We start from the raw sequence: 27,972 nt of genomic DNA on the forward strand, positions 1-27,972 counted from the left end.
CCGCCGAGGGTGCCATGCGGGCATTCGCCCCCGCTCTGCTGTCGGCGCTTGTCTTTATACAGGTACGTGTCAACTGCAAGCATCTCCTGTTGTCACACTTAGGCCTACGAAGGAATCTCGGAAATAGAATGACACCCGTTGTTGTTGTTGTTGTTGTTGTTGTGGTCTTCAGTCCTGAGACTGGTTTGATACAGCTCACCATGCTACTCTATCCTGTGCAAGCTTCTTCATCTCCCAGTATCTATCGCAACCTACATCGTTCTGAATCTGCTTAGTGTATTCATCTCTTCGTCTCCCTCTACGATTTTTACCCTCCACGCTGCCCTCCAATACTAAATTGGTGAACCCTTGATGCCTCAGAACATGTCCTACCAACCGATCCCTTCTTCTAGTCAAGTTGTGCCACAAACTTCTCTTCTCCCCAATTCTGTTCAATACTTCCTCATTAGTTATGTGATCTACCCATCTAATCTTCAGCATTCTTCTGTAGCACCACATTTTGAAAGCTTCTATTCTCTTCTTGTCCAAACTATTTATCGTCGATGTTTCACTTCCGTACATGACTACACGCCATACAAATACTTTCAGAAACGACACTTAAACCTATACTCGATGTTAACAAATTTCTCTTCTTCGGAAATGCTTTCCTTGCCATTGCCAGTCTACATTTTATATCCTCTCTACCTCGACCATCATCAGTTATTTTGCTCCCCAATAGCAAAACTCCATTACTACTTTAAGTGTGTCATTTCCTAATCTAATTCCCTCGGCATCACCCGACTTAATTCGACTACATTCCATTATCCTTGTTTTGCTTTTGTTGATGTTCATCTTATATCCTCCTTTCAAGACACTATCCATTCCGTTCAACTGCTCTTCCAAGTCCTTTGCTGTCTCTGACAGAATTACAATGTCATCGGCGAACCTCAAAGTTTTTATTTCTTCTCCATGGATTTTAATACCTACTCCGAATTTTTCTTTTGTTTCCTTCACTGCTTGCTCAATATACAGATTGAATAACATCGGGGAGAGGCTACAACCCTGTTTCACTCCCTCCCCAACCACTGCTTCCCTTTCATGCCCCTCGACTCTTATAACTGCCATCTGGTTTCTGTACAAATTGTAAATAGCTTTTCGCTCCCTATATTTTACCCCTGCCACTCCAGAATATGAAGGAGAGTATTGCAGTCAACATTGTCAAAAGCTTTCTCTAAGTCTACAAAAGCTAGAAACGTAGGTTTGCCTTTCCTTAATCTAGCTTCTAAGAAAAGTCGTAGGGTCAGTATTGCCTCACGTGTTGATATATTTCTACGGAATCCAAACTGATCTTCCCCGAGGTCGGCTTCTACTAGTTTTTCCATTCGTTTGTAAAGAATTCGCGTTAGTATTTTGCAGCCGTGACTTATTGAACTGATAGTTCGGTAATTTTCACATATGTCAACACCTGCTTTCTTTGGGATTGGAATTATTATATTCTTCTTGAAGTCTGAGGGTATTTCGCCTGTCTCATACATCTTTCTCACCAGATGGTAGAGTTTTGTTAGGACTGGCTCTCCACACCCGTTAGTCGCACTGAAACGTTTCTTTGTCTCGTACTGACACCTTAGTTGCGTAGCGCGAAGTCTCACTCACTTTCGCGGCCGTCAAAATCATTTCACTCTTCGCGATGGAGCCCTTACGACAGATTACAAGACCGATCGCTTTCTTAATGAATTAGGAAGCGTTTGTCGACGGATCGAGATTAATTTGCTGCAGTACAGAATAGCCTTATAAGGATCTGCAACCTCGCTTTGACCTGCCAGACAGGGTTAAACGTATCACTGCTCCAAAAATCAAAGATTAATGCGCTAGTGGTATCGAACTGCATTCAGCAAGATTCCGAGGTCAGATCACTGGACCGAAAACTGTACACCGCTAACACACTAGTACAAGGGTTGGGCAAAAGTAGAAAAACACCGCGTGAAATGAATGCTTGAACACAAATGCAAATCCTAGCCCAGCCTGTAGGTTGTCTGAACAGTGTTAGGTCTACTTATATGGATATGGTGTCTGCTCTTTCGGGCATGACCGAAAGAACAGACACCATTGATGACCTGCAGCTACTTAAGGGTGTTGATATATATCAACGGAGACAGGTAAAAATGTGTTCCCCGACCGGGAATCTCCTGCTTACATGGCAGACCCTCTATCCATCTGAGCCACCGACGCCACAGAGGATAGTGCGACTGCACGATCTCGCGCACGCCTCCCGCGAGACCCTTATTCTCACCTTGTATGTCCACACCCTACATTCGTAGTGTCCCACCCCAACACACTCATTATTCGTCCGAAAGAACAGACACCATATCCATATAAGTAAATAGTTCTGGGAATACCGGCCATGACCTTTTTCTGTGCAGATGCATACATATTGCCCGAACTCTTACGGGACTTGGTAAGAATGTCTTCCACGAGTAATGAGTGTGTTGGGGTGGGACACTACGAATGTAGTGTGTGGATATACAAGGTGGGAATGTGGGTCTCGCGGGAGGCGTGCGCGAGATAGTCCCTGCAGTCGAACTAACCTCTGTGACCTCGGTGGCTCAGATGGATAGAGAGTCTGCCATGTAAGCAGCAGATCCCGGGTTCGAGTCCCGGTCGGGGCACACATTTTCATCTGTCTCCGTTGATATATACCAACGCCCTTCAGCAGGTGAAGGTATTAATATAACTCTAATTTCGTAATAGTTTATGTCTGGTTGCGAGTGCATTATGTCGGAGTTCCGTGAATTCGAGCGTGGGCAAATTGTTGGCGCTCGTTTGGCCGATGCTTCCATAACCGAGGTAGCCGATGTGTTTAGTGCTTCAAGAGGCACTGATCGAAGATTTATACCGTATACGGAAACAGCGGAAAAACGTCATCCGTTAAGTCACAACCAGGACGAAATTGTATGTTGAGCGGTCGTGACGCACCGTCATTGAAGAGGATTGTGATGAAACATAACAGGACGGCACCTGCAAAAGTCACTTGTCGCACTCGCGAACCTTGTCGGTATCAAAACATCACGAAGGAACTCCGAACGCTGGGAACTGCAGGGAAAGTTGGAATTCCACTACCACTCTTCCGTGACGCAAATGCCTGTAGTAGGGAAACGTGGTCCCGAAGCTATAAGGTCTGGATTACGGAGCAACGGAAAAAGTCATTTGGTCGAATGAGTCTCGTTTCACACTTTTTCCAACTTCTGGCTAGTTTACGTCTCAAGACTGAAACATGGAGGGGGTTCGATAAAGGTTTGCATAGCCGTGCCGTGGTGTTCCATGGGCCTCATGGTTACTCTGCAAGGTCGCATTACTGCAAAGATTATGTGACCATTTCGACTAATGAAGTCCATCTCAGGCTACAGTGTTTGTTCCCCAACTGTGATGCTGTCTTCCAAGACTACAGGGCCCCTGCTCACACAGCTCGCATCGTCAAAGACTGGTTTTGTGAATTATCGCATCTCCGGTGGCCACCATAGTCAACAGATTTCAATATTCTTGAGCCTTTGTGATCTACCTCGGAGAGTAGAGAGCATGATCACCGTCTGCCTCCATCACCGTTACCTGAACTTGCCACCATTTTGCAGGAAGAATCGTAGAAGATTCCCTTGAAAACCAAACAGGACCCGTATTTATCCATTCTAAGACGACTGGAAGCTGTTTTGAATACCAACGGTTTTCCTACACAGTATTAGGCACGGTAATGTGTTGTGTTTTTGGTGATTCCATACATTCGTCCATGCTCTGTATTTATTACGAAACCAGTCCCTCTAATCACGTACACGCACTAAGGCGCAATATTTCCCTATAAAATTTTAAAGGATTAACTGCAGTATCACGCCCTTACACGGGAACGAACTAACGAATTCTTTTAAGCGTTCCATACTGCCGGAATAACTTTATCCGTCACTGAAATTAACTCAATACCGACTTGATATACGCGACACTTTTAAAAAATCACCTCCACCCCCATAGGACGCACAGCGTGTCACCTATACTCAGCAGGACTGCTGGATGACTCTATGATTTCACTAGATCTAAACAGCTCCGCGAAATACACTCCTTGCCAAAAAAAGTGAAACACCCAGAAGCCAAAATCGGATGTCAACGTAATTTCCTAAAAGTACGCACCATCGGCGGATATGTAAATTATTAAAACTGTAATTCTGTGTGACAGGTAAACGACCACCACAGTGCATTAGCGTTGTTTGTTTATAGTGTTGGTTCTAGTCCTGGTAGGATATACACTGATCAGCCAGAACATTATAATCACCAACGTACTGTAGACATAAACCCGTCCACGTCATAGTAGCATCGCCTGCCGAAGAATGACTGCTGGTCAGATACACGCACGGTGCATGCATCAGTGAGCGTGCTGTCCATATGTGGAGTGGGGAAGACGTGTGATCTATCTGAGTTTGAGCGAGGTCAGATTTTGATGACCCGGAGGCTCGGTACCAGCATTTCGGAAACTGCAAGACTTGTCGGGTGTTCAAAGAGTGCTGTGGACAGTGTCTTCAACATGTGGCGAAACCAAGGTGAAACCACGTCCAGACGTCGTGGGGTTAGGCCACCAACCCGCATTACAAATGTCGGACGTCGTAGGCTGGGCGGTCTGATAAAACAGGGCAGGCCGCGAACCGTGGCGGAATTAACATAAGACTTTAATGCTGATCAGAGTACAAGTGTGTCTGAACACACAAAGCACTCGACGACGCACGCATGTGCCAATTTTAACACCACGACATCGGCACGTGACCGTCGGCACTGGTCGTTGGCGCAGTGGCAAAGCGTTTCATGGTCTAATGAATCCTGATACCGTCTTCATCATGCCGGCAGGAGGGCGCGAATCTAGGGGAGCAGCTCCTTGACACGTGCACTGCGGCGTGCAGACAAGCTGATGGTGGCTCCATAATGCTCTGGAGAACATGCATGTGGGCATCCATGGGTCCAGTGGAGCTCGTGCAAGGCACCATGACGGCCAAGGAGTATCGTGCACTCGTCGCAGACCACGTACACCCCTTCATGACGATGATGTTTCATGACGACAGTGGCATTTGTCAACAAGATAATGCGCCATGTTACAAGATCAGGAGTGCGGTAAGTAGTTCGAGGAACACAGTGGCGAATTCCTATTGATGTGCTGGCCCCCCCAACTCGCCAAATCTGAAACCAGTCGAACACATTTGAGATGTGACTGAACGTGACGCAGAGCTCATCAGCCCCTCCCCAGAGTTTACGGGAGTTAAGTCAATTGTGGGTGCATATGTGGTGTCAACTCCCTCCAGCGACCTCCCAAGGCCTCACTTGCCTCCATGCCCGCTGTTACCCGTGCTGAAGATGGACATACCCGCTATTAGGTAGGTGGTCATGGTGTTCTGGATGTTAAGTGTACAGAGGGACGCGATTGCGCCAGATGTAGAATGACCACTGTGAGGGACACAAAGATGCTGTGTACTCTGTGAGATAGCACTATCAGAACGAGACGGATTTTTAAAGGGGCCTCATTGTGGGTTTCCATTCGGCCATCTGGTCGAATCGTGGAGCATTCGGATGTGACAACGGATCGATGTTGAACTGCATGATTAGATTAGATTAATTATTCATTCCATAGACCCATAAAAGAGGGAATCCTCCTGGGTGTGGAACATGTCAGATAAACACATTACAAAAATGTAATTAGAAAAACTTGAGTTTCATTAATTTTAATGATCCTCAGTCAATAAACAGTAAAATTATGTACATGAATTAAATTTAAAGTTCTAATATTTACAGGTTTAATACTTGCATCTGCTTTCATTAAATCCATCATTCAGACATTTGCTTGTTCCTTGGCTATTACAACCAATTATTGTCAAAAATTAAAGTAAATTATTCATTTCAGTGATCCTCAGTTGAGAGCAGTCAGATTATGTACAAGATTCAAAATTAAAGTTCCACTATTTACAGACTGAAGACTTACATCTGCTTTCGATACATCCATCATTCACACAGTAGGTAGTTATTTGGCTGTTACAACCAAGTATTGTCAAAAATTAAAGTATAATAAATTTTCATTAGAATGGTCTACTGCACTTGGTGAGAAACTCATGTATGGAATAGAAGGAGTTGGCCACCAAAAATTCTTTTAAATTATGTTTAAATTGTGCCTTGTCTGAAACTAAACTATTAATGGGAAGGTGAGGACGGGCATGGTTCCAGTCGATCACGCCTGACCACCACAAAGGAGGAACACCATATTGTGCACCAAGCACATCATAACGACTTCGCTTCTGAGTTTACCATCCGGCGAATAATGGAGTCTTAGGACGTCCTGTGTCATCCTATACCATTGCTCGGATATTAGCAGCTGCCGAACTAGGGTACTACCGTTCAATGCGTAGCCGGCCGCGGTGGTCTAGCGGTTCTAGGCGCTCAGTCCTGAACCACGCGACTGCTACGGTCACAGGTTCGAATCCTGCCTCGGGCATGGATGTGTGTGATGTCCTTAGGTTAGTTAGGTTTAAGTAGTTCTAAGTTCTAGGGGACTGATGACCACAGCTGTTAAGTCCCATAGTGCTCAGAGCCATTTTTTTCGTTCCGTGCGTAGGCTGCCGTTAAAATCACAACACAAACGGCTCCGTTTGGAGTGGTACCGTGACAGGGAAGCATGGGCTACTAATGACCATCGTTGACGAGTATGGTGGCTTCCAAAGTTCTGGAGAGACATAACGGTTTACTCCTGGCGCCATCGAATATGACTTCAGATCACAGCTGATAGTAGTTGAGGACTCAGACGACAAAACGGTACATCACAGCTATCTTGCGTCTCCATGTATTACCTCCAATGCGACAGTACCTTGGTGCCGTTTTTCAAGAGGACAGTCATTTTCCACACATAAAATTTGTCTGCGTGACGTTGAAGCACTACTGTGACCAGAAAGACCCCCAGATGTGTCCCCGATAGAAGATGTGTGGGACAAGCTCGGATGTCAACTCTGTCACAGTGCAGGATATCAAGGATCATTTACAACAGCTATGAGTCACCTAGCCTCGAGATACCATAAAACGGCTTTATGACCAACTCCCCAACCGAATCATTGCATTCGTCCAGGCCAGAGAACGTCGTACTGGTAAGTCGGCTGATACTCTCAAAGTTCTCTGTATATTTGACTCAGGTACGTAATCACCGAAATAACATCACATGTCCTACCAACCCTGAAGATTCCTATCGTTTCCATTCCCCCTTCTGGGTGGATCACCTTTTTTTATCAGAAAGCGTAGCATGACTGAACGCGGTCAGAACAGATTAACTTTCGAGGCTAACGGACGGCACCGCCGTCAAAACACAAGTCTCCGCTATGGAGTGAAGCCAGTCAGACCGTGCAGCCGCCCTGTTCCGACCCTTTTGTTTAGCGAGACCTCCATCTGGCGAGGCTTCGGGAATATCCGCTGGACTCTTTTTAACAGCCGCGATAATAAGGCGCGGCCGTCTGAGTTGTCAGACACAGAAAGCAAATAAAAGCTCCACCCTAATCGAAATCTCACACAGATAATTACTCCTCTGGAACGTCGTCCCAGCAGACTCTTCAATGATACGTTACAGCGTCCATGTAACGTATGTGGCCATTTCTCTCAGTCAAACAGAGCAGCAATTGCTCATTTCTTCTCCTACTTTCGCTCCTTACTCCATTCGTTTTTCAGTCCATCACATAATTCGTTTTCTCTCCTCTTCATTAGCTGAACCCAACCACATTCCTCTTTCTGCCCTGATCTCATCGATTCTCTCAATCTCCTGCTGGCAAGGCTAGCATTTTAAATTTACCTACTCTTAAATTATCTTCATTACTCTACTTTTCGCAAATACATATAAACTGTTTTTTCTGTTATAGCTGCTAGTGATTTCTGTCACAACTATCTTTAAGCATTGTATTACGTACTAGATACACGCCACCCGCCAAGAAAGCTCCAAGACTTGTTTTATTCCTGGCGTAAAAGCGACTCCAGCGCAGTGATTACGATGGCAGGTTGAACCATAGTTCAATTCTTTTATCTTGGCGGCTCGCGCATGCCCGCCCAGACGCGGGAGATTGCTGCGTTGCCAGTAGCACGCGCCGAGAGACGCAGCACCATAGTATAGCATAGCTCGCAAACTTACGTTTAGGGGGGAGCTCGCAGTTTATGAAGTAAAGCCACCACGGCCGCATTAACCCTTTCGCTGCCTCAGAGACGTGCTCCCCGCATTCCGCGCTGTGCGCGATTTTGTCATCACTGTGCACTGCTCGCCTGTGCAGACACATGGTGTTACGACTGCTTTGACACACTTAGCATTCGATTTCACAAAAACTATTCGGCCCAAAAATTTGATTTTTACACATCTTCTCGACTGCTACCTTCACCCCACAAATGACCTAATTTTGTTTCGATGTTCAACGCAGTTATTGTGCAGCATTAAATGTAGTAAACCATTGCACGAAATTTTGAAGAGTTTGCAGAGGTATAAGTCCACAGCGTATACTTTCCGTATGGTCGATTTTAGTTGCCACTAGAAATTTCAAAAAAATTACAGTCATACGAATAAAACTAATGAAGTAAGACACTTCGATATTATTTTTAAATAAAGAAAACACCGATCAAGATTTGAACACGGAACCTTTTGTTTTTCAGCCAAGTACCTTAACCATTACGCTAACGCAACTCGTCGTTCAATGGATTTCCTGGGTACTTTAAAGAATGGCGCAAAATACCGACAAACACTGTTGGTATGATTATGAATTACTCGCGTTTCGTCGAAGTACAATAGGAAATAAACAATTACCGCTGTTCTCTATTGCGAAAAAGCGATTAGTGAGAATGAATTTCCTTGCTATTGCCTGAATTAGGAGGCTTATTGCTTGTTTGGTTTAATTAATTAATAGAATATGAAGCAGTTGGTGTAAAGAATGCTTTTTCCAAACTTTCTTTTATAGAAAGTCTGCTATCGAGACATTGCTTTTGTTCAATTACTTTATTTATGACTGAACGTTTCTAAAACTGCAGACACTCGTCCGTGCTCTGCACTGCAGTCGAGCTCTGGCAACGTCGTTCTCTGTTCATTGGCTGACTGTGTTTTAGGATGTCAGATGCGCAGAACGAACCTAAACTCGGCCGCCGTCATAAATGACGCGCACTTTAACAACTGTAATTAACAAATGGGCATTCGAACAGCAAGGCGCAGAATTCACATGAAGGATCAACACTTTGACGACATAACTGACGTTCAAGACAATGTGACGCAAGAGTTGAACAACATCCCGAAGGAGGACTTTGTTGACTGTTTCACTTGGTTGTGTGTGAGTTCTGTGTGTCGTAAAAAAGTGGGGAGAGACTATGTAGAACACTTGTAGCACTAAAATCCACCATCTTAACTTTTTTTATTAATCCAGTCTCCAAACTTCTTCGACTGACCCTGTAAGATCTCTAAAAATATAAATCAATGAAGAATAACTAGTTAGAAGTTAAAAAACAGCACTATATCTGTAACTTTGACACTGAAGATAAACAAATAGTTATTAAAAACATTTGAAATCTGTCTTTGCTGCTACTAAAAATTAGTATTTATTTTACCATATGCGTTTCTATTGCTTTTGTGAAACATCGCCAGTGATCTGAAGTGAATTTTTAGACAGACTGTATATGTTACTATATTATGAAGTAAACGACTTTCCTGTATTCTGTAATGTGGTACTTGTTTTTAGTTATTTGATTTTCATTTTACGTAACGGTATGCCGTAACTGTAAAAGTTTGTTGCAGTGAAAAGCAGTTCCGGTTGTACCATGTTTTACTGATACAGCGGATGTCGACTGACTGTACATTCCTCACAGCAACATGTACTTCTTTGGTTAACAGTTATATGCGAGCTTTGTACGTTGATACATCTCTTGGAACATTGTAATTTTTTGACGCAGAAACATTTAGTTCTATTTAAAAAACTGAAACATTAAAAATCTTTACAATAACTTTATTTGTAGCTTTAAAAAAATCCGTGTTGTTTTATCCTACAACTGAACACGTACGTACAGTCAATTTTTCTCGCAAGTATTTTGACGATTGTACCGCATTTGGTTCATGTAGCATACTGCATATAGGATTTTCAACTTGAAAAGCCATCAGAATGCTTAAGAAAGGGAAACAAGCATATGTCCATCCACCAAGAGGTGTTAAAACTGATTAAACCAACTAAGAGATACTTCCTCCTTTGGCCACTGTTTTCTTATTTCTTCGGGAGATTCGCTGTCTTTGACGAACAACCGTGGGGCAAGAGAGAGATGATAGTGGTTTGCTTGCATTGTCTATGCTGACGCGTGTGCCAATGCTGTATTGACTGGTGAAGTGCTCCACAGTACCACGTCTGCAAAGAATGAATAATTGATCAGACCTTGTTAATGCGTTTGTATGAAGTCACCGTTAAACACGTTAGCATAAGCGTGTAGTGAGGTCTGAGCGTTATAACACTCGTTCATTAGCTATGTATCTCGACCTTTAGATCGTTTTAATCGCCGACTCCGAGAGCTGCCTCCACTTTCATTGTTTCCGCTCCATAGGTTTTACAACGGTCAGTTACTGCTCATTGTTTACACAAATCTCGATACACGTTAACGGTGGTAAACCGTTGGCGAAATCACGGTTTTGCGAACCCCACAGGTCTGTCTTTTATGACGCATTATTAGACCCATTCCTTTAACCATCCAGTTCCGAACTGTTAATCCACGCTCCTTGTTAGTCCAGAACCTTACGCTAAGAAGTTGCGCAAAAACCATAAAGAATAGCGCTTGCCCATCCAGCCGAATTTACAACCTTGCAGGGTAATAGTACTTATAAGCCAATGATACCTCAATACATCTTATGGACGCTATTATATAAAATTCGAGGGGCCTTCAATAAGTAATGCAACACATTTTTTTTTCTCAGCCAATTTCGGATGAAAAAATGCGGAATTTCTTGTGGGACATCGTGGACTATTCCAGCTTCGGCCTCCATAGTTTCATGAACTTCCTAAAGGTGGCGGCGCTACACATAGCCTTCAGAATGTCGTCTGTAACGGAAGTGCGTTCCAAGCAGAGAACTCTCTTTTAGAGAGAAAACGAGAGCATCGCAGATATTCATAGGTGCGTGCTAAATGCAAAAGCACGTTGAGTCGTTGGGCGGGGCGTCTGTCATCACCGCAGCAAAGTCGCGCAAACCTATCCCATGTCCCGCGCGCCGGCCGGCCGTACACAACCGCGATTCCTGCCGTGTTGGAACGAAGAAACGACTTCAGTATGTTCGCCGCCATAAAAGTGCAAAAAAGCTTCTCCTTCTCCATGACTACGCAAGGCTTCATACAAATTCTCGCACCCGAGAGGAGCTCACAAAACTTCATTGGACTGTTCTTCCTCATCCACCGTACACCTTGGATCTCGCACCTTCCGACTTCCATCTGTTTGGCCCAATGAAGGACGCACTCCACGGGAAGCAGTACGTGGATGATTGGGAGGTTATCCAGAGTATGCAGACACAATAGCGCCTTTCTTAGCAATCTCATACAACCGCTCACTTGACGAAAGGTCTGTTCCTAAAGACTGGAAAGTTGCACAGGTCGTACCAATATTCAAGAAAGGAAATAGGAGTAACCCATTGAATTACAGACCCATGTCACTGACCTCAATTTGCAGTAGGATTTTGGAGCATATACTGTACTCGAACATTATGAATCACCTTGAAGAAAATGACTTACAGATGCATAACCAACAAGGATTCAGGAAATATCGTTCTTGTGCAACGCAGCTAGCTCTTTATTCCCATGAAGTAATGAGTGCTGTCGACAAGGGATCTCAGATCGATTCCATATTCCTAGATTTCCAGAAGGCTTTTGATACCGTTCGTCACAAGCGACTATTAATCAAATTGCGTGCATATGGAGTATCGTCTCAGTTGTGTGACTGCATTCGTCATTTCTTCTCAGAGACGTCACAGTTCGTAGTGATAGACGGTAAATCATCGAGTGGAACAGAAGTAATATCTGGCGTTCCGCAGGGTAGTGTCATAGGCCCTCCGCTGTTCCTGATTTATATTAATGATCTAGGTGATAATCTGAGCAGCCCCCTTAGATTGTTTACAGATGACGCTGTAATTTACCGTCTAGTAAAATCATCAGACGATCAATACCAATTGTAAAATGATCTAGATAGAATTTCTGTATGGTGCGAAAAGTGGCAATTAGCACTAAACGAAGAAAAGTGCGAGGTCATCCACATGGTTACTAAAAGAAATCCGCTAAATTTTGAGTATACGATAAATCGCACAAATCTAAGGGCTGTCAATTCGACTAAATACCTAGGAATTAAAATTACGATCAACTTAAATTGGAAAGACCACATAGATAATATTGTGGGGAAGGCGAAACAAAGACTGCGCTTTGTTGGCAGGACACTTAGAAGATGCGACAAACCCACTAAAGAGACAGCCTACATTACACTTGTCCGTCCTCTGCTGGATTATTGCTGCGCGGTATGGGATTCTTATCAGGTAGGACTGACGGAGGACATCGAAAACGTGCAAAGGAGGGCAGTTCGTTTCGTGTTATCGCGCAATAACGGTGAGAGTGTTGCGTATGATACGTGGGTTGGGGTGGCAGTCACTGAAACAAAGGCGGTTTTCTTTGCGGCGAGATCTATTTACGAAATTTCAATCACCAACTTTCTCTTCCGAATGCGTAAATATTTTATTGACACCCACCTACGTAGGGAGTAACGATCATCATAATAAAACAAGATAAATCAGAGCTCGAACGGAAAGATTTAGATGTTCCTTTTTCCCACGCGCCATTCGAGAGTGGAATGGTAGAGAAGTAGGCACTGAAGAGTCAATTGCAGAGTAACCATGTAGATGCAGATGTATTGACGCAGCAGGACCTTGGCTCCAACGTCAACCAGTACAGTGGTACCATGAAGGCTTATAGGCCCTCAGAGTAAAAAAATTATTGAGTGACATGTAATATTTTGTCTAATGTAATATCTTGTATAGACACCTTTTATTAACCTGACACGTTCCACATCATTACGAAGTGTCGTATTCATGATCTATGGAACAAGTACTAATCTAATCTATTTTAATCTAATTTGTCGCACTGAATGGAGATTGCATTGAAAAATAGCGTTTTGTAACCGAAGAGTGGAGAATAATGTGGCGTATTGTAATCCCGAATAAAACCAACCTGCTTTCAGAAAAAAAAATGTGTTGCGTTACTTATTGAACGCCCCTCGAAGTTACGTGATGTTTCCAACATTATCAACCTCCCCCCACATGCAGCATTTCTGTAATGGACACAGAGAAAGCATTTATTCCATGAGCTTTCGCTATATCTGATTCCACCTACCACAAATTTGTCGTTTCTACCTTTTCATTATTTCTACTAAATTTCTTTAATTTTGATATTTGTGTCTTTCGTTAGACTCTACTTCAAATAAACTTAGGCACCGCTGTATACTGCAAAGCTTTGCTTCTTCCGTGTATGACGACTTGCCTCTTCCGAACAAGATGTCCCTAATTGTTTGCGTCAAAACCGCGACAGGTGATAGAGGCTGCCAGATCTATTGCTCCGAGATGCGAAAACGATCGGTTGCCTCTTTTTCTGGTGCCGCTTGGTCTGGAACACTAAATTCTCATGCAGCTTTAAAAATAATAAAAGATCTAACAATTTTGCATAAAAATCAAGCATGCGGTTTCGCTGTGCATTGCACATCACGCACAAGTCGTGAATATGAGCACTAGTGCTAGAGCCCTTACACTTAAAAACTGTGCAGACCACAGATATAAACGATGGCAGCCGATCTGAACAAATGCATTACAACGACAGATGAAATTGTACATCTGTGTATCTAGGTTCCTCAACAGGGATGTCATACTCTTAATGACCTGTTGTGTGACCACACGAAAATATCTAGAGGAGAACAATCTGGCGATCTATATGGTTTGCCGTTGAGATCGTACATTTAACTTCCTATCTTCAGTTACTTCCCCCCCCCCCCCCCCGCCTCCCTCCCTACCAACCTACCCTGCACTGTCTTGTTGTGGCATAAGAAGTTGAGAGGATTGTATACACTAAGCATCAGGAAAGCTGAACAAAACGCTTTTTATTACCACCGTAAAACACTCTCAGATACTGAAGCACTAAAACCTTACGTTAAAGAATATAAGTAATTCAGTGATGACACAGATCTAAGCGACTTTGGTTTTCCAGTCAATACTGAGGACAGCTTTCTGCACTTTGGTGTTGAAAGTTGGCAACAGCACTGCCAACTGTCAGGGATCTTGCAACGCCCTGGGATGGTTTAAGGTGACAGAACTATGAAGGGAAATTAATCGTCCGATAAAACTAATTTAATACTATACAACCACAGGAGACCGAGCACACAACTTTAATTAATTTAGTGGCTCGACTGCTAATCTAAGGGTCTAGTTGTACGCTGTTGTATTGTGACCTTACGAAAACATCTAATGACTATCTGGAAGGCCTAAGGGAACAATCAGTGAATGATGTATTAAACACACGAATAATGTAAGTAATTAAATAAAAAAAGGGAATAAAGATTGTGATCCATCAGGGTATTAATGTAAGCTAGCCACACTATTGATTTTCATTGTCATTTTATTCACAGAAGACAAAAATTTACTTACAAGGGAACCGCCCCATCGCACCCCCCTCATATTTAGTTATAAGTTGGCACAGTGGGTAGGCCTTGAAAAACTGAACACAGATCAATCGAGAAAACAAGAAGAAGTCGTGTGGAACTATGAAAAAAATAAACAAAATATACAAACTGAGTAGTCCATGCGCAAGACAGGCAACTTCAAGGATAGTGTGAGCTCAGGAGCGCCGTGGTCCTGTGGTTAGCGTGAGCAGCTATGGAACGAGAGGTACTTGGTTCAAGTCTTCCCTCGAGTGAAAAGTTTACTTTCTTTATTTTCGCAAATTTATGATCTGTCCCTTCGTTCATTGACGTCTCTGTTCACTGTAATAAGTTTAGTGTCTGTGTTTTGCTAACGTACCGCAAAACCGTGCGATTAGTAGACGAAAGGACCTTCTCCAGTGGGAACCGAAAACATTTGATCGCAAGGTCATAGGTCAACCTCAGAAGTTAAGTCCCATAGTGCTCAGAGCCATTTGAACCATTTGATGTATACAAATACAGACTGAAGCGAAGAATGGAAATTTGTACCAAGGCCGGGATTCGAACCCGGGTCTCCTGCTCACAAGGTAGATATAGTAACCACTACACCACCCTGGCACGGTGGCTTTGCACAGCTGCTCAGGTTACCTGTTCGAGTTTATGGAGAATACCAAATGGGGTTGAGGCTTGAATGGGAATCTGTATTGAGGAGGTAGGCATGCAGTTGTGCAAAGCCACTGCACCAGGGGGGCATAGTGCTTAGCGCGTCTGCCTCGTGAGCAGGAGACACGAGTTTGACTCGCGGCCTCAGTAGAAATTTTCATTCGTTGATTCGTAGGTGTTTGAGGTTTGAAAAGATCTCTGGAACCATACCGTTTCATTAGACACACTGCTATATATGATGATCGTAAATAACTGTCCTAGCAGAGCTACGACAAAGCATTGTACTGTGTATCAGATCGTTAACAACAAATTCCTAATATTTAAACAGTTCAGTCAAGTCTCAATAACTGATTCTTTAAATCATAGTTCAGTAACAAATGTATATACTAGCACACGGTGAATACAGACTTCTGAAGTTGCAAACTGTAGCACAAACTGCTGAAGTCCAAACTAGCTGCACACTATGCTCTCATTTAAAACACGTGGCTCGTAGGCTGCACCAGACCTCAGCACCTTGCAGAACCAAGGGGCCCACTACCACCTTTGCTTGTGAGCTTGAATTCTGTGGGGGTCCAGAGGGGAGAGTGGGGCTGGCTGGGCGGTGGAAGCGATTCACACATTCAGCTTACTCGGAAATGAAGTAGACGTGTCCAGCAGCACATGTCGCATAAGCGGAGTTCCACACTGACATCAGCTTCTCACGTCGGAAATCGGGGAACAAACAGCTAAATATTTCACTCGCAGCCTTTTAAGCTGTCCTCTGAGGTTCCTGCCTAACCACACTCTCGGAACCGCGATATATTCGGAAAACAACTGCCAAATCTTTGTGACAAGCAAAAATACAGTTAATGTCACTGCTGGTCGTTTCACTCGCAGCAATTTCATCCTTCGTCTTCTAATCAGAAAGCAGTCGCAAACTCGAACAGATTCGTCCCTAAGAATGTGCACTCTTATAAGAAAAAACATCGAATATCGCAGAACATACTTATATGTTCATAAGAAAGTCCAGGTGTTTTAAAAGCACTAAAATGAAAAACAAAATTATTAGCTTATAGCCAGATGCGAACCCATTTCTTTCTGCTCGGTGAGAAACGTTCTTAACTATTGATCGCCGCCGAAGACATCCATGTTTTAGTTATAGTGTTGTTCATCTTCGTATCTCTTGAAAGCGTTTACCGACGATGCGTCATTATCTGACAATTATAATAAATCGTATCTGGATGACGTATCTGTGATGAATCTTAAATGTGCCCTAGTCTTGAGACGACATACTGCAAATTATAATATAACAATAGCGAAGTACGACTAAACCAGCATAGCGTCTGCGCATCGAGTGACACGGCATTTTGACGTCACTTCTAACAGCTGCTGGTAGGGGTAAGATTGTGTTAGCTGAATATGGTGAGCCGCTCAGGCTTTAACGTTTGCTCATCTCCGCTTGCTTTCTCTTCGTCTTTCTCAAGCGACTACCCCTGATGGAGCGTCACTTACACCACCATTCAATTTTACGTCCGAAATTCTCGACATATTGCATTTTAAACACACACGATATAATATATCTTTGCAATTCAATTGTATTTATTCCATTATTACACAGATTAATTTTATATAAAGCAGAAATTACTTTTCTAGATAATTATTTTACACTAGACATTGAAAATATAGGAACCTAGTCAAATTCACAACTTAATTCCTCATGCCCCTGCAATACCACTCTAGTCAACTTAAATTCTTACATCATTTTTTACCAAAATTTCTCATTAAACACATGTACATAAATTGAGATAGTAAGTTACAGTCTTCATGTTACTGCTAATTTTGGAATGTCGCTATGGCATATTCAGCAAATTGTGTATAATAATTAATTAGTATGTCGTTTACTGCAACAAGTATATTTTTTTTATAGCTGACTTCAAGTACTATCAGATAGTACATCGTACATAATAATAACGGATTTGTAGCTTTTGTTACTGTTGTTATAAATAATTTCACATATAAATTGTAATTACCTTGTTAATATCTATTTACAAACATGGTAACAATTTTGTGGGAACATCTTTTTATACCTGTTTAAGCACTGTGATTAGATTTTCTGTAGCTCTCAGTTTTTTGGTGATTAACATATGCTTTAGTTTTGCACACAGTCAGAATCTCGCCACGCTGCTCTGGTTCCATCGCCAAACAGTGATTCAGTTTAACCCCTTCCCAGAGTGGGAAGGTCCAGGCGACATGTTCTTACTGGCTTGTCAGTTATTTACTCGACATCTGCTTACTGGCTTGTTAGGTATTTACTCACCTCCCTGCTGCCACACGGACTGTGCAACAGCTCTTGCTTCCCTGTTTCGGTGGCCAATCTGCTACAAGTGCCAGCCACATATCGTTCAATGAAACCTGCCGTTTCTTGACCGAAATATAAATAAAACCTAATGTTTGTAACGTTACAATCTTCATTCACCTTATGGAGAGTAGGAGGAATCTGAACCTTAGAGTAGTAGGATAGCTTCTGTTCTGGCACAGTTTATTAGTGCAGGCTGCATACATTCAGGGGCAAGCATATATTGAGGGACAAACCTGCTTGATTTATGACCTTAACCTGTTGTTCAGCTAAGTGGTTTATGAACCTGTGATGGTTGATTTATGACATCCTGGGGATAATCAGTCCTTCTGAGAAACCTGCCACCCATTCCCCCATAATCCCCCACCTCTCTCAAAACCTTAAAACTTCCCCCATCTCCCTCATTGATACATGCACACTTTTGATATCAAATTAATTGACTAAATAATTAAATCGATCAATTAATTAACTCCTCCCCCTACTTGGAGATTCCCCCAGCCTACTCCCCCTTCTGCCCTGTCCCATCTGGGAGTTAGTGGGAAAAGGACTCAATCCATACTGAGACAAAGGATCTCAATGGCAGGAAATACAATTACATAGCAAAGGATATACTGTTCATTAATAAAATTCAAGTTTCAAAGGTTGAATTTCTTTATTTGGCGGGAAAAGATCATATCCAGCAATTAAATGTCCTAATTATGTAATTCCACCACTGTAGATTGGATATGTTGTCTTGTTGGAAAAAATGTTCACATATGAGTTCACCTTGACATGCAGGGATCGACTGAGCTAGTGCACAATGCCATCACCACAGGATGTCTTGACACCTCCACGCCAATTCCCCTCCCTCCCCACCCCTCCCAGAAAAAATTGGTGGGAAAAAGACTCACACTGTGCTGAAGAGAAAGGATCTCACAACACGAAATTCAAATCAGTGTCAGTAATATATGGATGGATATTCTTTATTTAATCAGTTTGCGGGCGACAGGGATCCCACACTTGGGTAAATCTCATGTCTGCTCTCGGCAACCCCGCTTCCCATGACATAATAGCTGTAAGCACCAAACAATGCAATGAAGTGCAATATAGTAGCCACTGTTTGTGGTTTGCCGTGTGTGTGTCTGTCGTAAGGACGCCGCCACGAAGGTTAGAAACCGCTCGAGAGCCTAATTACAGATCACAATACTAAATACCACTGACGATGGACGAGATATCAGCCCCCTTTGATCTCGTGGCCCCCAAACAAAGCATCAAGTGGCAGCATTTTGTTAATCAGGAAATTCCAGTCTTGCTTGCTGTCTCTGTCTCCTTCAAGAGGTCACTTCCTGTTCGTCTGTGTGAACCAACGTCTCCAGACACACAGATGGAGGTCTTCATCTCTCCTCAGAGTACTGTGTTACTATTGGCTAATGCTGGGGACAAAAGTAGAGCTGATGCAATTTTGATATCAAAAATAGAGTTAAATAGTTCATTTCCACTATGCTATCAAAATGATTGTTCAGTAATTTACAGGAGTCAAATAGATCGCTTAAAACGCTCTCCTCCACTTTACAGTGTTTGAGTATCACACGCAAACATTACTCAAATGAAGTAATAAAATTTGCGCCACAAATAAATTGTAGCACTAAATATATTCAAGGTCTTGTATGCACCAACGTTTGACAACACAAACACCTACCTCCACCACAACGTTTCAGTAAATATATCTGGTGAAGAAATCCTACCGATTGCACAAACTCGAGATCGCAAAGCACGCAACATCTGCCGATTGCTGGATGCCCCTGTTTGGTGCAGCTGGGAGAGACATGCACCTACGCCGGCCATGCCGGCAGCTGCACACCCATCCTCCAGTATCCACACGTTGCTGTAGTGAATGCTCAGAAGTCAGAGAGAGATGGTCACCAACCAGTCAACCAATCAATTTACTTGGGTGGAATTATCATCCATCACAAACACCCATTACACTGAATCTTCTCACGCAACACACGTTTGCTTCTATCGCTGCTCACCCAGCACACTGGTCACTTCGTCAGTCCTCATAGACGCAGGCAAGAGCAGACACTTCTGCGCATTCTTTGTATCTAACTGCACACCATGGGCCAATATAATTCGCAACTTAACAGCCTCCAAAGCCTCGTAGCCACTGATGTTGCTGGCTGCAACTAATTAAATAGATCAATTAATTATCCCATCTCCTCTGTGGTAATTACTCCAGTCCTCCCATTTCACCCTCCCCTTCCCCCCCCCCTCCCCCCAGCTCCCACTCCCAGCTAAAAATTGGCAGGGAAAGGACTCGGTCTGTGCTGGAGAGGAAAGCATTTCATGACAGGAAATTCAATGATGTAGCAAAGGAGATATGGTTTATTTACAAAATTCAAGTTTCAGGGACTTAATCTCTTCATTTGGCGGGAAAACCTCACATCCAGCAACTAAATATTCTAATTGCATAATTACACTGCTGTAAATTGGTGATGGTGTCTTGTCGGGCCGGTGGCCGAGCGGTTCTAGGCGCTTCACTCCGGAACCGCGCGACTGCTACGGTCGCAAGTTCGAATCCTGCCTCGGGCATGGATGTGTGTGATGTCCTTAGGTTAGTTGGGTTTAAGTAGTCCTAAGTTCTAGGGGACTGATGACCTCAGATGTTAAGTCCCATAGTGCTCAGAGCCATTTGAACCATTTTTTGTCTTGTTGGAAAAAATTTTCATGTATGTGATCAACTTGACATGCAAGGATCGAATGAGCTAGTGCACAATGCTGCAACCACAGCACATCCCACCCCTGCACCACTTGCTCCCTCCATTCCCTTGCCTCCCAGAAATAATTGGCGGTAAAAAGATCCACTCTCTGTTGGAGAAAGGATCTCACGACACGAAGTTCAAATCAATGTCAATAATATACTGACACGTAAGCTTTGTTAAATCAGTTTGCAGGAGACAGGGCTGCCAAACTTGGTAGATCTCACATCTGTACCCCCCTCCCCCAACCCACTTCTTATGATGTAATGAAGTGCAATATAGTAGCAAATGGTTGGGGGTTTCCTGCGTATGTCTCTATAGTCAGGATGCCGCCGCGAAAGTCAAAAACCGCTCAAGAGCCTAATTACAGATCTCGATACTGAATACTGCAGACGACGGACCAGGTAACGGTCCCCTTTGATCTCATGGGCCCCAAACTAAGGATCAAGTGGCAGCATTCTGTTGATCAGGAAATTAGAGGCCGGCCACTCCCTTCTCATCTGTGTAACCGAAGCCTCCAGATACACAGCTGAAGGCCTTCATCCCTCCTCAGAGTAATGAGTTCCTATTGGTTTATACTGGGGAAGAAGCTAGAGCTCATGCAATTTCGATATCAAAAATAGAGTTAAATAGTCCCTTTGCACTGGCCTATCAAACTGATTGTTCAACAATTTGCAGGAGTCAAATAGATAGCTTAAGAGATTCATTTCCACCTCACAATGATCCTCCTTCGTGATAAATCATGTTTTCAACATCTGAGTATCACACCTAAATGTTATGCAAATCAAGTAATGAAATTTCTGCCACAAATAGATCGTAGCACTATATGCATCTGAGGTCTTGTATGCACCAATGTTTGAGAGCACAAACACTCTCCTCGACCACAACGTTTCTACTAAACAGATCTAGTGAGAAATATCCTACCGATCACTAAAACTCGCAATCGCAAATGCTAGGTAGCCCCGTTGGGTCTGGCCGGGAGAGACCCGCACCTGCGCCGGTCATGCCTGCAGCTGGACACCCACCCCCCGAGCATCCACACGCCTGCTGTACTGAATGCTTAGAGGTCAGAGAGAGACTGTTACCAAACAGTCAACCGATCAATTTACATGGGTGAAATAATCGTCCAGCACAAACACCCATCGTAATGAATCTTCTCATGCAACACACATGTCTGCTTCCATAACATGTTTTTGAGTGGGGTGCGCCTTTAGCAAAACACAATTTTGTTTTTTTATCCCAGTCATGTTTCACTGCAGTTGCAGCATCATCAGTGGGTTTCACAGAAGGGTGGATTATCCCCAGAGGGTGAGAATGCAACCTTCAGGGGGTCATAAACCACTTAGCTGAACAATGAGTGAAGGTCATAAATCAATCAAGTTTCTCCATGAATGTATGCTTGCCCCTGAATGTATGCAAACTGTACTGATGAATGTGCCAGAACACAGGTTATCCCACTATTCCTTAGTTGGCGGTCGATATCAGAGAAGTAGTTTGGTCAGGGACATACGGAAGATTGGGAAACCAGTAAGATAACTATGCAGCTGCACTGTAGTGTTGCAAGATCTAGAAGCTATCTCAATAACTCCTTTTCCTTTTTTAATACGTACATAATGTTTCATATTACATACAAGTTCAATATCAGAGACTATACTACAGGCCATAGATTCACATGTAATGTTTACAATCTTACGTTATATTACCAGGGAATCCATGCGAAACTGACGCACTTTTATAGTTTTAAATAATGACTGTATTTGGAATAAGTGTAGTTGTTGGTATAAGGGTAGCTATGTGAATGAAGAGACAATATCTTTAAAAATGGTCCGAACGACGTGAAATAATATTCATGAAATTGTGATTCATCGTTGTATATTTATTTCCATGTGTCCAAAACCGTGTTTTGCATTCGGAATGTTTGTTGTGGCTTGTACGATGGGCAGAGATCAGGGACTGTCAGTAGAGCCACATAACCTATTAACTTTATGTTATGTTATGTTAACCGGGGACCTCGAAACGATGGAGAGTCTCTGTCCCCGCCGCAGCCGCAGTGGTCCGCAACCCCACGGCGACTGCCGCAGTGCACTTCACCCCTCCACCGCCCCACACCGAACCCAGGGTTATTGGGCGGTTCGGCCCCCGGTGGACCCCCCCACCCCCCCTCCCCCAGCGAACGTCTCACACCATACGAGTGTAACCCCTATGTTTGCGTAGTAGAGTAATGGTGGTGTACGCGTACGTGGAGAACGTGTTTGCGCAGCAATCGCCGACATAGTGTAGCTGAGGCGGAATTAGGGGAACCAGCCCGGCATTTGCGGAGGCAGATGGAAAACCGCCTAAAAACCATCCACAGACTGGCCGGCTCACCGGACCTCTACACAGATCCGTCGGGCGGATTCGTGCCGGGGACCAGGCGCTCCTTAACTCGACACTTTCAATAATAGCCATTAAGTTAGGCCGTAGTAGTAATAGGTTAACAGCACTTCAAGCCCATCATGACAAATATTTTTTATATGTCTGCAGGCTTTCGTGGCCGTTGTCACTAAAGTTAAAATCTTCTGGGTTGTTAGGCCGCATCATATTTCCTTTAATATGATTGACGTTTCGACACCTCTGCTGGGATCTTCTGCAGGACCTTCCGGTGTCCTCTATTGCTAGAGCACTGTCAGAGACCAATGTCGGGTTCTCTTGTAAAGGGGAGTTTTCCCGCGATTGTGCTGAAGAAGTGAGAGTATTTTCATAAAATCTAAGTTACAGTACTGAAACAACGAAATATTTTTAACCACAAATACGACATTTCCCAACATTTTCTTACAACAAATCGTACCAATAACGACGCATCATCGAAAGATCCTCAATGTTCTGATGTTTTGAAACAGTATATATTCACAGGACATACGTCATTAACACAAAACCCACCAAATACAGGCTTCATCTGATTAGAACAAAATCCAATACGGCATCTCCCAAGTTCTGCTTGAGACGTAGACATTATACGGATGTGACGTAGGGCGGCTAGGTTGAAGAGAGTGAGCTTCTGTAGAACCCACATTTACATATTGCTATATAAACCTAACCGACATTTCAGGGCGCGGCCTGAAGACTAGCTACACTCCTGGAAATTGAAATAAGAACACCGTGAATTCATTGTCCCAGGAAGGGGAAACTTTATTGACACATTCCTGGGGTCAGATACATCACATGATCACACTGACAGAACCACAGGCACATAGACACAGGCAACAGAGCATGCACAATGTCGGCACTAGTACTGTGTATATCCACCTTTCGCAGCAATGCAGGCTGCTATTCTCCCATGGAGACGATCGTAGAGATGCTGGATGTAGTCCTGTGGAACGGCTTGCCATGCCATTTCCACCTGGCGCCTCAGTTGGACCAGCGTTCGTGCTGGACGTGCAGACCGCGTGAGACGACGCTTCATCCAGTCCCAAACATGCTCAATGGGGGACAGATCCGGAGATCTTGCTGGCCAGGGTAGTTGACTTACACCTTCTAGAGCACGTTGGGTGGCACGGGATACATGCGGACGTGCATTGTCCTGTTGGAACAGCAAGTTCCCTTGCCGGTCTAGGAATGGTAGAACGATGGGTTCGATGACGGTTTGGATGTACCGTGCACTATTCAGTGTCCCCTCGACGATCACCAGTGGTGTACGGCCAGTGTAGGAGATCGCTCCCCACACCATGATGCCGGGTGTTGGCCCTGTGTGCCTCGGTCGTATGCAGTCCTGATTGTGGCGCTCACCTGCACGGCGCCAAACACGCATACGACCATCATTGGCACCAAGGCAGAAGCGACTCTCATCGCTGGAGACGACACGTCTCCATTCGTCCCTCCATTCACGCCTGTCGCGACACCACTGGAGGCGGGCTGCACGATGTTGGGGCGTGAGCGGAAGACGGCCTAACGGTGTGCGGGACCGTAGCCCAGCTTCATGGAGACGGTTGCGAATGGTCCTCGCCGATACCCCAGGAGCAACAGTGTCCCTAATTTGCTGGGAAGTGGCGGTGCGGTCCCCTACGGTACTGCGTAGGATCCTACGGTCTTGGCGTGCATCCGTGCGTCGCTGCGGTCCGGGCCCAGGTCGACGGGCACGTGCACCTTCCGCCGACCACTGGCGACAACATCGATGTACTGTGGAGACCTCACGCCCCACGTGTTGAGCAATTCGGCGGTACGTCCACCCGGCCTCCCGCATGCCCACTATACGCCCTCGCTCAAAGTCCGTCAACTGCACATACGGTTCACGTCCACGCTGTCGCGGCATGCTACCAGTGTTAAAGACTGCGATGGAGCTCCGTATGCCACGGCAAACTGGCTGACACTGACGGCGGCGGTGCACAAATGCTGCGCAGCTAGCGCCATTCGACGGCCAACACCGCGGTTCCTGGTGTGTCCGCTGTGCCGTGCGTGTGATCATTGCTTGTACAGCCCTCTTGCAGTGTCCGGAGCAAGTATGGTGGGTCTGACACACCGGTGTCAATGTGTTCTTTTTTCCATTTCCAGGAGTGTATTACCTGTTCAGAAAACATCACTTGTTAACAACAGCTATCAAAAACTTTGATTGTCATTATGTAAATTCGCGTGGGAAATATTCGAAATGTATCCTGATAATTTAAATTCTGTAATCCATTATTCTGGGCCACCTTCACCTCAGCCATGTCTGATTCAGGTTGTATGCTCCCAAAATATTAACATAAAGAAAATTGAAGCATAAATTACGAATGGGGCATCAGCGTAGAGTATACACTAACAGTGTGGAGAAATGCAGGCCAGACACTTTGTTCTCGGGAACCATGCATCATTCGAGATCTACTCACAGAAAAACTAAAAGTACTTGACATGACCAACGTCTGGTTGAGATAAATACTTAGTTTTAACGATAACTTATTTGATGCTGATAGTACATATTTTAATGTTTGTTTCTTACATGATAAATGAATATAAGAAATGATTTTTAGTAATTTACCCTTACTTTTTTCCTGCAGACAGGGGGAAAAGAGCACGCATTTTCACCTAGTTAATTTTCGAAAAGATTGTGTCCCACTCTTTTTTCCTTTTGAGAATAAACACACTTTCGACCAGTGTACTACAGATCCATAACCTCTTTCTGTATTAATTTCAGGTGGACTCTGCAGTTAATATCCTGAAAGAATTAAGACGAAACGGAGGAAGCCTTTCTTGGGTGCTGGAACTTCAAGTGCGATCTCATCCCGAGTACACCAACAAGAAAGAATATCGGTCTCGGAACCCACCCATTCACGTGAAAGGTATAACACAGGAGGAGGTGGATCATGCAGCAACACGTAAGCAGCTCCTGACAACTGCTGACAGAAGAACCAACACATTCCTCGATACCAAGGCCCTTGACGTTACTCGACAACGCCCTGAAGGCACAGATGCCCAAACTGAAAGGATAAAGAGTGGTAATGCACCAGGAATTGAGAGAACTCTGGCACAGAATGAGACTGAACATACAGCTACACAAAGTCAGCTGTTGGCTTCTGGTGAAACAAGGACTAGCGCTCCTCTGGAGACCAAACTCCTGGAGGCTGCTCAAGAGCAAAACGCAGGCACAGATCCCCAAGCTGGAAGGAGGCAATTTGGTAATGTACAAGGAAATGAGAAAGCTCTGGCACAAACGGAAACTGAGCTTACAGCAACACAGAAGCAGGTCCTAGTAGCTGATAACAGTAGAAATAACACATTCCTGCGGACCAAAGTCCTTAACATTGACGAAGAACGACCTCAAGGGATAGATTCCCACACTGAAAGGAGACAGGGTGGTAATTTACCAAGAAGTGAGGAAGCTGTAGCACAGAATGAGACTGAGCGTACAGCAACAAAAAAGCAGGTCCCACTTGATGGTGACAGAAGGACCAGCACTTTCCTGGAGACCGAACCGCTTGGGGCTACTCAAGAACGAACTCTTAGCTCAGATATCAAACCCGAAAGTAGACAGAACGGCAACTCACAAGGAAGTGAGGGAGCTCTAGCAAAGACGGATACAGAGTATACAACAACACAAACGCACGTCCTGGCAGCTGGTGGGAAAAGAACCAACACATTCGGAGAGAGCAAACTCCCTGATGTTACTCAAGAACGACCTGAAGGTACAGATGCCCAAACTGAAAGGAGACGGGGTGGTGATGTACCAGTACGTGAGGAAGCCCTAGCACAGAATGAGACTGAGCATATAACAACACAAAAGAAATTCCTAGCAGATGGTGACCGTAGAACCAACAAATTTTTAGATACCAAACTCCTTGTTGCTCAAGAAAGACCTAAGGGCACAGATGCTCAAACCGAAAGGAGACAGGGTGTTGATGTACCAGGAAAGAAGGAAGCTCTCGCGCAGAATGAGACTGAGCTTACAGCAACACAAAAGCAGGTCCCACCAACTGGTAACACAAGGACCAGCGCTTTCCTCGAGGTCAAACCCCTTGCGGCTTCTCAGAAACGAAATGAAGGCACACAGGACCAAATTGAAAAGGGACAGGGTATTCAGGTACAAGAAAATGAAAAAGCTCTGTTGCCATCATTTGGCGGTAATGGTTCAGAGACTACCTTGATAGAAAGTGGGAAAGAAATGCATCAAGTCGAAAAGGATTCTAAAGAGGCAAAGAGCTCGAGAACCAGCTCGCAGCGACAGGCACCAGGCTCGTGGAAAGCCACTGAGACTTCACAAGGAAGTGATCAGTTTACAACAACGGAAAATGAACGCCAGATTGTTCAGGGTAAATCTCAAATGACCAGAGGAGAGAGTGATGCAACTACAGAAGCAAATGAGGTTTCCTTGGCACCTGGAAAGGATCGAACTAATCTGAAAAGGAACAACGTGTTGATGGATGCTGTAGATGGAGCACAAGTGGCTGCCAAAGCTGAAATGAACAGTCTGGAGCCAGAGAAAATGCTGAGGCAGACAACCACAGAGGAGGTCGGGGTAGCCCAAAAAAGCCAACTGGAGCGCTATGGGGCATCTCGGAGTAGCACAGACCGAACTGCAGCCTCAGAAGGGAACGGAGTAAAATTTACGGATGATTTAACGAGCGGCAGCGGGTTCAAAACAAGCACTACAGGAAGTTCTCTTGTGTCACAAGATGGCGGTGAAACTGAAGTGGATTCGAGTTTGGAAAATCCTGCCACACTCAGGATGACAACGGTAGTGGACGAGATGCAGGTACTACTGCAGGCCGACGCTACAACGGCGGGCGGAGGCGACTACGGAGCACAAGTGGCTGCCAAAGCTGAAATGAACAGTCTGGAGCCAGAGGAAGTGCTGAGGCAGACAACCACAGAAGAGGTCGGGGTGCCCCAAACAAGCCAACTGGAGCGCTATGGGGCATCTCGGATTAGCACAGACCGAACTGCATCCTCAGAAGGGAGGATACGGCCTCTCGCTATTGTCTCTGATATAGGGATAGAGGACACGGGCTTAGCCAGAGACAGTGAGCTGTACGACTACTGACGAGAGCGTGAATTCGACTGAAGAGGATCAAATGGGAGACCAGTTCTAAGGTTATAGACTGA

At 44.4% G+C, this 27,972-nt stretch overlaps 2 protein-coding genes and 1 non-coding gene across 3 annotated transcripts in view; 1 reads left to right on the forward strand and 2 right to left on the reverse strand.

The window, feature by feature from the left end:
* The window catches only part of LOC124796726, a 1,132,495-nt gene that overhangs the window by 690,343 nt on the left and 414,180 nt on the right, over positions 1–27,972 (reverse strand). The window lies entirely within an intron of this gene.
* On the forward strand, positions 15–27,910 carry LOC124777527. Its single transcript, XM_047252977.1, has 2 exons — positions 15–62; positions 25,568–27,910. Exons 1-2 carry the CDS (start codon positions 15–17, stop codon positions 27,908–27,910), a joined length of 2,391 nt encoding a protein of 796 aa, XP_047108933.1.
* On the reverse strand, positions 15,235–15,306 carry Trnat-ugu. The gene has a single exon. It is a non-coding gene; the product is annotated as a tRNA-Thr (tRNA).

This window comes from Schistocerca piceifrons, chromosome 1 (assembly GCF_021461385.2).
Source record: "Schistocerca piceifrons isolate TAMUIC-IGC-003096 chromosome 1, iqSchPice1.1, whole genome shotgun sequence".
Taxonomy (NCBI): Eukaryota; Metazoa; Arthropoda; class Insecta; order Orthoptera; family Acrididae; genus Schistocerca; species Schistocerca piceifrons.